This window comes from Ranitomeya variabilis, chromosome 5 (assembly GCF_051348905.1).
Source record: "Ranitomeya variabilis isolate aRanVar5 chromosome 5, aRanVar5.hap1, whole genome shotgun sequence".
In the NCBI taxonomy this organism is placed as follows: domain Eukaryota; kingdom Metazoa; phylum Chordata; class Amphibia; order Anura; family Dendrobatidae; genus Ranitomeya; species Ranitomeya variabilis.
The window spans coordinates 669,579,384-669,592,859 of NC_135236.1; the positions used below are offsets into that span (position 1 = coordinate 669,579,384).

Consider the following 13,476-nt stretch of genomic DNA (forward strand, 5'->3'; position numbering starts at 1 on the left):
GGACTGTTTATTATTTTATTTCTTATTTTTTGACCACTTATATGGTGCCCAGTGCGTGGAGGAGAGTCTCCTCTCCTCCACCCTGGGTACCAACCGCACATAATCTGCTTACTTCCCGCATGGTGTGCACAGCCCCGTGCGGGAAGTAAGCAGATCAATGGACTCCTAGGTGTGCGGAATCCCTGCAATTCCGCATTTTTAATGAACATGTTGCTTTTTTTTCCGCTATGCGATTTTTTCGCGGAAAAAATCGCAACATTTGCACCAAAAATGCGGAATACCCTGTAAATAATAGGAGGCTTATGTAAGCGTTTTTTTTCGCGTTTTTATCACGTTTTTATAGCGAAAAAACGCGAAAAAAACGCTAACAATCCTGAACGTGTGCACATGGCCTAAATCGTAAAAAAATAAGGCAACAAGATGAGAATGATCTGCCCCATTATCTGTAGACGGAGATAAGCGGCCTCCGATCACTTGCGGCACCGCTTATCAGCTGTATGGGAAAACTGAATAAGGAAATTCATCAGAGATTGAAGCACCCTCACCCCAAAAGTCAATATTCAGGGAATAGCCCACAAGCCGGGGCCGCCGCTCTGTGTGATATGTGGAACCTCATTTCTATTCTCTCCACAGATAACATCTTTGCTTTATCAGACAATGTCAAATGTAAATCAGCCGTTGGCTTGTGTGCGAAGCTGGTGATAAACTGATCATGGAGGAGATAATCCAGAGTCACCCAAATACTGGAGGGGTCGGACCCCTCTATTTCTTGTAGGTAACATGTAGCAAGATTAGCCTAGTATGTGCACACGTAGAATGGTCCACTGCGGATTTTTCCGCAGCGGATTTGATAAATCTGCAGGGCAAAGACACAGCGTTTTTCCCGCGGATTTACCGCGGTTTTTGTACGGATTCCACTGCGGTTTTACACCTGCGGTTTTCTATTATGGAGCAGGTGTAAAACCGAATTGACATGCTGAGGAATGTAAACCGCTGCGTTTCCGCGCAGTTTTTTCCGCAGCATGGGCACTGCGTTTTCGGTTTCCCATAGGTTTACATTGTAATCCGCATTGTATGCACATAGTCTAATACTGACACCAGGGGTACAGGATAATTACGCTGTCACTTGGGGTACAGGATAATGACCATCGGGGTGCAGGATAATGACACTGACACTCGGGGTACAGGATAATGACACTGACACTCGGGGTACAGGATAATGACAGTGACACTCGGGGTACAGGATAATGACGCTGACACTGGGGGTACAGGATAATGACGCTGACACTCGGAGTACAGGATAATGACACTGACATTGGGGGTACAGGATAATGACACTGACACTGGGGGTACAGGATAATGACACTGACACTGGGGGTACAGGATAATGACACTGACACTCGGGGTACAGGATAATGACACTGACACTGGGGGTACAGGATAATGACACTGACACTGGGGTACAGGATAATGACACTGACACTCGGGGTACAGGATAATGACACTGGGGGTACAGGATAATGACACTGGGGGTACAGGATAATGACGCTGACACTCGGGGTACAGGATAATGACACTGGGGGTACAGGATAATGACACTGACACTCGGGGTACAGGATAATGACACTGACACTGGGGTACAGGATAATGACACTGACACTCGGGGTACAGGATAATGACACTGACACTGGGGGTACAGGATAATGACACTGGGGGTACAGGATAATGACACTGACACTCGGGGTACAGGATAATGACACTGACACTGGGGTACAGGATAATGACACTGACACTGGGGGTACAGGATAATGACACTGACACTCGGGGTACAGGATAATGACACTGACACTGGGGGTACAGGATAATGACACTGACACTCGGGGTACAGGATAATGACGCTGACACTGGGGGTACAGGATAATGACACTGACACTCGGGGTACAGGATAATGACACTGACACTGGGGGTACAGGATAATGACACTGACACTCGGGGTACAGGATAATGACACTGACACTTGGGGTACAGGATAATGACACCGACACTGGGGGTACAGGATAATGACACTGACACTCGGGGTACAGGATAATGACACCGACACTGGGGGTACAGGATAATGACACTGACACTCGGGGTACAGGATAATGACACCGACACTTGGGGTACAGGATAATGACGCTGACACTCGGGGGTACAGGATAATGACACTGACACTCGGGGGTACAGGATAATGACACCGACACTTGGGGTACAGGATAATGACACTGACACTGGGGGTACAGGATAATGACACTGACACTCGGGGTACAGGATAATGACACTGACACTGGGGTACAGGATAATGACACTGACACCCGGGTTACAGGATAATGACACCGACACTTGGGGTACAGGATACTGACACTGACACTCGGGGTACAGGATAATGACACTGACACTCGGGGTACAGGATAATGACACTGACACTGGGGGTACAGGATAATGACACTGACACTGGGGGTACAGGGTAATGACACTGACACTCGGGGTACAGGATAATGACACTGACACTCGGGGTACAGGATAATAACACTGACACTCGGGGTACAGGATAATGACACTGACACTGGGGGTACAGGGTAATGACACTGACACTGGGGTACAGGATAATGACACACTGGGGGTACAGGATGACACTGACACTGGGGGTACAGGATAATGACACTGACACTGGGGGTACAGGATAATGACACTGACACTGGGGGTACAGGATAATGACACTGACACTGGGGGTACAGGATAATGACACTGACACTCGGGGTACAGGATAATGACCATCGGGGTACAGGATAATGACACTGACACTGGGGGTACAGGATAGTGACACTCGGGGTACAGGATAATGACCATCGGGGTACAGGATAATGACACTCGGGGTACAGGATAATGACACTGACACTCGGGGTACAGGATAATGACACTGACACTCGGGGTACAGGATAATGACACTGACACTCAGGGTACAGGATAATGACACTGACACTGGGGGTACAGGATAATGACACTGACACTGGGGGTACAGGATAATGACACTGACACTGGGGGTACAGGATAATGACACTGACACTGGGGGTACAGGATAATGACACTGACACTGGGGGTACAGGATAATGACACTGACACTGGGGGTACAGGATAATGACACTGACACTCGGGGTACAGGATAATGACCATCGGGGTACAGGATAATGACACTGACACTGGGGGTACAGGATAGTGACACTCGGGGTACAGGATAATGACCATCGGGGTACAGGATAATGACACTCGGGGTACAGGATAATGACACTGACACTCGGGGTACAGGATAATGACACTGACACTCGGGGTACAGGATAATGACACTGACACTCGGGGTACAGGATAATGACACTGACACTGGGGGTACAGGATAATGACACTGACACTGGGGGTACAGGATAATGACACTGACACTGGGGGTACAAGATAATGACACTGACACCCGGGGTACAGGATAATGACACTGACACTGGGGGTACAGGATAATGACACTGACACTGGGGGTACAGGATAATGACACTGACACTGGGGGTACAGGATAATGACACTGACACTGGGGGTACAGGATAATGACGCTGACACTGGGGGTACAGGATAATGACACTGACACTGGGGGTACAGGATAATGACACTGACACCCGGGGTACAGGATAATGACACTGACACTGGGGGTACAGGATAATGACACTGACACTGGGGGTACAGGATAATGACACTGACACTGGGGGTACAGGATAATGACACTGACACTCGGGGTACGGGACAGTGACACTCGGGGTACAGGATAATGACACTCGGGGTACAGGATAATGACACTCATGGTTCACTGTCTCAGACCTTTCCTGAGTGTTCCTTGTTGGCAGACCCCACAGATGTCTATGGAAAGCCCCTGTAAACAGGCTTCTAGTGTCACCTGAATTAACCCGATTTCCATCTTCCTCCATAATTTCCAGGATAAATTCCTGAGAAATAAGTGTGCGGTGTTGTGGTGTATCCACACATAGACCCCACCTTCTCATCTGAGCGGGGACACAGGTTCTCGGGGTGCTGCCGGATGGCGCCTCATTGCCTTTAAGGTCATGATATCCCAGGCCCAGCTGTTCAAACCCTCAGCTCGCACGGGGCAGAGACATTTACATTCCTATAGAGCCTCTCATTTCACTATCACTCGCTTTTACAGAGTGTGTTTATGTAATTTTGGGCTGTTCACGCCTTGATGAATTCTCCCAGAGAGAGTCAACACACCTTAAAGTCCCGGCTAATTGACTTTAATGATTTATAGGGCATGTATACTTTCGCAACCATGTAGAATAGAATAGACTTTGATTGAAAACCTCCTACCGTTTTGTGTATGCAGTTTCTATGAATAATCTATGTGTTTCCATGGCAACAGGCTACAGACAAAAAACACTGCTTGTGGATTCCTCACGCAGTCATATTCTACTCTCTTCTCATCTTTATAACCTACAAACATTGTAAGAGGAAGAGGCTCAGGGAAATGAACGCATGACTATAGGGCCAGACTACACAGGGCTTGTTTGTAGTCTGTTACCATGGAGACACCTAGTTTTTAATATGAGCTGTAGAGCTGTTTTTGGAGCTTTCTAGACATTCCAGAAGAGTTAGCGATTATGGAATACCCCTTTAAACAACCTGCCTGTCTATTATATAAGTGGGGTCTCTTCTATTAGGGGACCATACAGGACAAAACTTATTATATTGACCATTTGATTTCGGGAAGGCTGGATGATCGATCCCAACAGCCCCAGATGTCAGGGCAAAGAAGGATCAGGGAGTTCGATTTCAACATGCCTGATCCTATTTTCTCAAGGACTAGTATATGTCACTGGAGGTCTTCTTTCCCCTTTAAGAACACATGTACACTCAGCTAAACTGAGAGTGCAGATCTGTGGGGACATTTTTTCAGAGGAGGTCAAGATTTTATTAGCTGTTGGCCAAATGATCATTCATCCATGAATTATCTAAGGTGTACCGCTATCCTAAAAAAGGCAGAAGGAATCTCATCAGGTTACTAATCAATAAGCCACAAGATGGCCGCCTTTTAATATGGATGTAAATGAAGAGATGCTAATCGTGACCTGGTTACTGGCTTCACACCTGAATTAGAAAATGTAAAATGTCACCTCCTCCCTGATCTTCTACAAGATCTTAGAAGTTCTACATCAGCAATTTCGTAGATGTACGGTATCTGCCATCTGACAACCAATATGGCCGCCGGTCTCTAGACTGACTAAAGATCTGAGGATGCGTCCGATCCAAATATCTGAGTCACTTAGAGGTGAAATAACCCTAATACGGACATATTAATTTTCTCATCACAGTGATGAGACTTCATGTGAGGAAAATGGGTCTAGGAGGAGTGAAAAATGGCCGACGCTTTACTGACAGTCATGGCGGCTGAGGCAGTACGACTGTGATAAGCTAGGAAGGGCCATAAAGAGGGAAACGTTCATAAAGAGGGCTCTCCAAGACAGGTGGGAGCAAGAAAAAGGGCGGCAGGGAAACAAAGTGGGAGTGGCGGGCAACACGTGGTTGGTGGTTCCGATAAGAGAAGCTGGGCAACAGGAAAATGGGTCCAGTAGGAGTGAAAAATGGCTGACGCTTTACTGACAGTCATTGCGGCTGAGGCAGTGCGACTGCGACAAGCTAGGAAGGGCCATAAAGAGGGAAACGTTCATAAAGAGGGCTCTCCAAGACAGGTGGGAGCAAGAAAAAGGGCGGCAGGGAAACAAAGTGGGAGTGGCGGGCAACACGTGGTTGGTGGTTCCAGTAACAGAAGCTGGGCAACAGGAAAATGGGTCTCGGGAACTGACCGGAATATGTCCGTGGGTAGGACTAAGGTTAAGACCAGGCTCATGGTCTATGAACAGACCGCAACGTCAGGACTGATGGCCTCATAATCATGTATGAAGGTCCGGTCAGTCTGGGCTTTGCAGTCCATATACAGACTATGAAATATGGGTGTCTAAACCCGGCTTAAGCCCTACTAAACTGTAATATGGCCTTCCATCCACTACATTTTTGGAAATGCATTTTTTTTTCAATTCTGAATGAACAACAGCAGAAAATTACACCATAAGACCTGAAAAATCCACAAAATGTCAGTGAAAGCCCACTTTATGTGTAGTACGACTTACACTTCGCTATTGGCTTTTGTATGACATTTCACCATACGCATTCTATAAATATATATTTTTTTATTTTTACTTATTAAATAATTAACTATTACAAAAATATGTGTAAAATATATTATTAAAAAAATGAATAAAATAAGATAGATATTGTATATATATATATATATATATATATACATATATATATATATATATATATATATATATATATCACCCTCCTTCAAGGAAAATTATAATACAATATATTTATGCAAAAATATAATTAAATATATGTATATGCATATATATATATATAATTTATATATATATTTAATTGTACTTTATTTTTATTTATTGCTTTATATATATTTATATATATATATTTAATTGTATTTTATATATTTAATTGTAAATTTAATTGTATTTTATTTATATATATATATATATATATATATATATATATATATATATATATATATATTACCGTACATATAAATTTTGGGGGGCACTTCCCTAAAAAATGCAATAAAGAGCAATTAAAAGATAATATTTACATAATAATAATAATAATAATAATAATAATTATATTAAAATCGTCAGGTCCACATGCAAAAAAAAAAAAGGAACAATCGTAAAAACAAAACCTGAACAACAATGGTGGAATTACAGTATTTTTTCGCCATTTTATCCAACTTGGAATTTTTTTCCCTTTTTTTTTTTTTCAGTACATTATATGGTAAAATGATCGGTGTGATTCTAATCGAGCCGTGATAGGGTGAGGGAAAAATAAAAAAAAATTGGAAAAATTCCCTTAAGGGGTTAACATGCAGCTGATAACAGGACCGCTCTCTCCTATAATAAACACATTACAAGAAGCTGCAGCAGAATAAACTGCTCAAAGTACACACGGGGGCGGGGCCTGCACAGTGTGTGGCTGCACAGATATTCTTGTCCTTATCTCATTGGTCGCGCCATCTTCTCTCTCCCGCTCATTGGTCTTTAGGAGCATCAGTCACGTCGCTGACACTCTCTCCGCGCCTTGCGATTGGCTGGCGGAGTTATCAAACAGACACAACCCCGCCCACATTCCAGTGAACTGCAGCTGGATCTAGCATCGGGGCATGGAACGCTCGCTGATTGGCTGATACTAAAGACGCTGGGAGAATAGAGGACGGTGATTGGATGGGATTGAGACGGGGTGTGGTGTGTATTCAGGAGGGCGGGCGTGGGGTGAGCAAAGCTGTCAGTCTGAGCCTGGACTTTGCGGAGGGAGGTTCTCTGTTCTGTGCACTGACTATTATTACCCTGACCTCCCACTGGACCTTACAGACCCTCACACTGGACTGAAGCCACTGTCATCACATCAGTCTCCATAGCAACACTGCCACTGCCTTCACCTGCAGGAGACTGCTCCACTACCAAAAAGTCCTGACTTCTTACCCCCATCCTGTCCCTTTAAACTGCTGTGATCAGCTGATCTCTCAGAATTATCAGGATCCAGTTGCAATTAACTCTTCGTGTGCTCAGACCATGGAGATCCTGGAGAGCGGTGACCCCGTCATACAGTGGGACCGTAAGCTGAGCGAGCTGTCCGAGGGGGCCGAGAGCGACTCGCTCTACAATACGGTAAGAGCGCTCAATGGGGCGAAACGGTATTTTATTCTCGCCCCTGAGGTGTCGCCTTTAATTATGGAACCCATTTTTGGGGGTCTCTATTTTCCCTATTTTTTACCATCCCAATAATTAAAGGGGAAGATGCGTTGAATACAGATGTGATAACGCTCCACACCTGGCTAGGGGCCAACATATGGGCGATGTGACACACGTGAGACCGGAAAACTTTTGGAAATTTTTCAAAATTTTTTACTATACAAAATAATTTTATTTAAAAAATCTATTAAATTACCTCCTCCTTTGCTGATCCATTTTCCATTTTGTAGCCGTCCCTTTTATACTCGTTCCTAAGAAGTTACAGCCGCTCGTGAGCACATGAGCTGGAGGCTATATAGAAGCTTTGGTTGTAATTGATGTAGCTGTCACTTTAAGAAATTAAAGGGGAGCTCTACAGATGTGTAATAAAGTCCATTTCGGACTCAGTACAAGTCGGGCTCAAGGGTTGTATATAAATTTCCAGCATTTGTGAACTAATGTAAGAGGAAGTGGGTCCTAAAAGTTGATGCCAGCAGGTTACCTAGCAACCATGACAGTTTACAGGGCTAGCACTTGATCTATTCAGTCCTGGCATTGTTCTTCCTGCATAAGAATTGCATCGAAATTCACCTCTTTATATTAGAAGGGGTAAAATCCGTGTTCAAATCTGCATGTAAAATCCGTGCTCAAATCTGCGCGTAAAATCCGTGTTCAAATCTGCGTGTAAAATCCATTCTCAAATCTGCATGTAAAATCCGTTCTCAAATCTGCGAGTAAAATCCGTGTAGATTCCTTCTCTCGGATCTGTACTGTTTTTCCGCTTCAGAAGTTTTTTCCGTACACTGACTGAAAGCAGAGATCTTGGCACGAAAGTTGCAGAACTTTTCACCTTTTTATCTAATGAGTACGCTTTATTGATGGAAAACCAGAAAAAGTTGTGAATCCAATCAGAATATTTGTAATTAAAGGGGTTGTCTTAGATAAAAAGAATGGCGACTTTCTTCCAAAAAATGGCGCCAGACTTGTCTACAGGTTGTGTGTGGTATTGCAGCTGAGCCTCATTTATGTGAAATAACCTGTAGACAAGTGTGGCGCTCTTTATGGAAGAAAGTAGACATCTTTCCTATTCCGGGACAACCCCTTTAACAGAGGGGGTCCCCCCATCTATTAACTGGAGTAGAGAGTCGCTACAAAGACTAGCTCTCCATCTGGAGGACCTGGCACGTCCATGCGTTAGCAGACAGCCCATTGATTTCAATGAGAATTATGCAGTACTTCATTCCTCCTGTGGGGGAGCTGCAGGGAAATCAAACGCTTTATAACCAGATCCCCCAGAGAATAGAACTGGTTGTTGGGGGTTTCAGAATCAGGATACTATGTGATCAGTTTATTTACATGATGAGGATGCCGAGTTGGACCTGGAGGGGCAGGAGACATTCCTATTTCACACATTTATTGAGTGGGGAGAACTGTCTGCTAAACAAGGTCCTAGATGAAACAATGACCTTACCAGCAAATCCCTCCGCAAACACGTCCCCCTGTGTTATTTACATATGGAAACGCGAGAACATGCGACTTGTTGTCAGCAGCCGGACAGACAGCGCTGATTATTTTGTGTATGCAGCTCCTCTGCAGATTTATGTGTCTTAAAGGGAGGCACACAAGGGCTTGGTGGTGACGTCTTATTTCATCTCTCCCCCTGCTACTGAAAGATTAGCAAAAAAAGTAAGAGGGGGTTAGAAAAGAGTACGACTATGTTGGTCTGACTACACACTGTAGTCTGTTGCCGTGGAAACGCATTGGTCTGCATTGGAGCTGTATACACAAAACCGTTTCAATTAAAATTACTTGCAAAGTGGCTCAATTTTTTTTTTTCATTTTGAATATGACAGAACAATTAAAAAAAAACCTTTTCTTTCTATGTAGGAAAGGTGAGTACCAGCTAATTGCCCCCCCCATGCCGGAGTATCAGGTTTTCCGGATTACCAGATACATGTCTATATTTGCTCCTTTTTTTAGCCCTGCAGGCCGCGGCTCGCCCGCTGCTCACCTCCTAGACTCGAGTCAATTCACCCTGCGGAATTCTTGGCCGCATTACAGAATGTCTGGAAAGGATCATTGTGGTACCAGGAGCCCCCCGGCCCCCCCGCCAGGGCCGCAGGAACCACCCCATTGTACTTCTCTTCTAGGACCTGTAATCACATGAGTTCTCATAAGGCGCTGGGTACCGTTATATGTAACTATTAGCTAGGATGAAACTACAACTCCCAGCGGCTGTCGGGGTATGCTGGGAATTGTAGTTCCTCTATAGTTTTGGACATAGAATCCATATATAAAAAATGGGATAAGTGGCTGCCTGCATATTTGGCGCTGCTTATCCCAAACAATGGTGGTTACATTTTAGGATGAACGTCCCCGCACCCCCCCTATCCGCAGTCTGGCTGACTATATGGGGGCACAGTCATGGATGGGGCCGACCCTTTGAAATGTGATCCAGGACGGCTTCCGCTTGCAGTTGACTAAATAAATCACTGGACCAGATGCTGCAGGCAGCACCGGCAGCCACATGTTGGTTAAAGGGACCCCAACACCTGGATTTGCAGTTTTACCCCCAGGGTATTGGGCACCTTTCTGTAATATGCATAAAGTAATGATTTTTTTTTTTTTTTGTCGAAAAATGACCGCCTGCACAAGTGGGTCAAATAACAGCGGTTTCTCTTTGAATATTTTATATTTTTAACTTTTTTTTTCCAAATAAATATTTCATTTTTCACTTTAAATATTTTATATTTTTAACTTTTTTTGCTTCACTTTATTTTAGATTTTTTTTTTCACTTTAAATATTTTATATTTTTTCACTTTTTTCCTTTTTTTTTTTTTTTTTTTTAAACCCGAAGATACTTTTTAATTGCGGGTTACTTACACCACAAAGAGCAGTGTACGTATAACAGTGTCTGCAGCGCTGGTGCCAGGCGGAACAAGATCCCTGTAATAATACGGCTAAATATATATATCGGCTGAATCAGAGTGTGGGGGGAAGGGGGCGAATAGCGGACAAAGGGCCCCTTCACACCCGGCCACTGTTCCTCTACTGAATGTATTGTTATAGTGAGATGAGGAGATGTGCCCCCCATTAGGTTCAAGAGTTTCGGTCATTCTCTTATATTCAGTAATTTTAAAGTTTTCTGATCCTGGAAAAGCTGGGTGACAACCAGTAAGGCCGCCAAGTGTGATCAGATCTGATCTCCAATACCAATACTGTCCATAGACCAAATACTTGAACTAATGAAGACCCCAGACCAGACCCCTAAACTAATAAAATCCCCACACCAGGCCCCTAAATAAAGAGATGAGACCCACGGAATGAATACAGATCCCAGGCCAGGCCCCTCTTCACCAACCCCCTCCCCTCCAAAAAAAAAAAAAGATAAGTGAAGCCCTCCAAACTGGGCTCAATAAGTGCAGACCACCTAATCGTATACAGACGTCAAATGGGACCCAATAATTACCGTCCATAGACCAGACCCTCCATAAGAGAATAGACTCACTAGAACAGACCCTATGCACCCCATCCAAAAAAATAAAAATAATTCAGACCCCAAACCAGGCTCACTAATTAAATACTGACCCCCTGAATGAATGCAGTCCACTATACCTACCTCAGATCCTAGAATAGACCCCCTGAAAGTCAGAAAGGCCACCTGAACGAATATAGACTTCCATCCAGACCCTTTAGACTAATGCAGACCCCAAACCAAGCCCCCTAAAAGTAATAAAGACCACCTGAATGAATACAGACTTCCAGCCAGACCCTTTAGACTAATGCAGACCCCAAACCAAGCCCCCTAAAAGTAATAAAGACCACCTGAATGAATACAGGCTTCCAGCCAGACCCTTTAGACTAACGCAGACCCCAGCCCAGACCCCCTGAAAGTAACAAAGACTATTTAAATGATTACAGACTTCCAGCCAGACTCTTTAGACTAACGCAGACCCCAGCCCAGACCCCCTGAAACTTAATAGAGACTTCAAACCAGGTCACCTGACTGAATACAGAACGCCAGACCAGACCCCCTAAACGTATACAGAACTCAGACCAGGCCCCCTACATGCAAACACCAGATGTGTTCTGTGGTGGCGCCCAGAAGAGAAAAGAACTACATAGAGGTGGGAATATTTTTTCGTCTCCCCTTTTTCATAGAGACGTAACTACTGCGACTCCCGTAACTGTGTGCCCCTAGGCCTCGTGTGTAAATGCTGCTCCAGGGTAGATTTCATCAGGCGCCCATAGCAACCAATCAGCTTCCAGCTTACATCTTTCAACTGCTGGTTTGAAAAGGAGACGAGCTATCTGATTGGTTGCTATGGACGACTGTTGTTGTTCCTTCTTCTCCGGGCCTAACATGTGCTTGGTTTTCTATATGGCGGCACATTCCTCTCCCCCTTCTTTTACCTCAAGTGACTTTCCAGCTGCAGACGGCCGGCAGACTCGGCTTATCCAGCTTCTCCGAGGCATTTCCGCAGCAGTGTGCAGTTATGAAGGATTTCTGTTATGATGGTCACTTTTCCTCAGGCCAAAAAAATAAGTATTTATGGCCCTGACGAGTATTTACTTGCTGACTATTGGTCTGGCCTGTACTTGTTTTATCACGTCGCGGATATGGTGGTGATGAGTCAGGTCTCTGCCTTTCAGGACTCTTAGAAAGCCATGTAAACAGTCTCGGGGAGGGGGTGCGGCAGACAATTTGATCGTTAACGATCTTTCCTAGTACAATGGTGGAAAGTAATACAAATTGGCACTCCTCGTAGCATCTGTAGATACGTTCCATAAATTAAAGATCATTTTGGGCCTTAAATAGCTGATAACAGGGAGCACTAGCTTGTCATCAGCCTCATCCCTTTGAGAAGATTCCAAATTAAAAAGCGCTCGCGTTTCCTTCATCCGACATTTATTCCGTTCATGGGAAAACGTGACCTCGCTCTGCCAGAGAATCCTTCCATCTGACTCATGGGTTGGGCTGGACATTTTCTTCCCCCCTTCTCCTTCCATTGTGGGAACCTTCCTTTCTGTTTTTTTTTTTTTGCATTTCTTTCCTTCGCCTTAAATTTCCTTCGGAATGCGTAAAAATGTCGACAGCTTTCTCCATACCCCCGGAAAAAAGTCAGCTGTTGCTTGTTTTCGATGAGCATTTTGATAGTAACCATATTGGTTCTACCTCCTCCTTTTTTTTTTTTCTTTTTTTTTTTTTAGCCGGAACAGATCATTTTCGTCTCGGCAATCTTGGGCGCTTCTTGTGCTTACTAGGCCTCGCGACATCAGGATGTTGTGACGAAACGTACGTTGTGACATTGCATGAGGCCTAGTGACGAGGCCTCCATTTACGTCACTAAGGCTGAGTAAAAAGATTTGGGCTGACTTGGAATGGTATCTAGTCCTGCCCACCAGGCAATCGGGACCGGAGCAGTCTTCACTTTTGTTTCCGGCATTCTGACATCAATTGAGGCCTAGAGACTAAACTTCACGGAATATCATGATTTCGTTACGACACCCTGACATTGTGGGGCCTAAGATGCAAAAGAAGTGTCCAAGATTCCGACCACAGAAGTGAAGACATCTTTCTGGTCATCTAGT

The 13,476-nt window shown here is 44.5% G+C and overlaps 1 protein-coding gene across 1 annotated transcript in view; it reads left to right on the plus strand.

Moving 5' to 3' along the window:
* The first annotated feature begins 7,439 nt into the window (after nucleotides 1-7,439).
* The window catches only part of CREB3L2 (cAMP responsive element binding protein 3 like 2), a 38,636-nt gene continuing 32,599 nt past the window's right edge, over nucleotides 7,440-13,476 (plus strand). Inside the window, exon 1 of the mRNA XM_077266757.1 lies at nucleotides 7,440-7,820. Within this exon, the coding sequence (XP_077122872.1) occupies nucleotides 7,725-7,820 (96 nt within the window). The 5' untranslated portion in view covers nucleotides 7,440-7,724. The remainder of the gene's footprint in view (nucleotides 7,821-13,476) is intronic.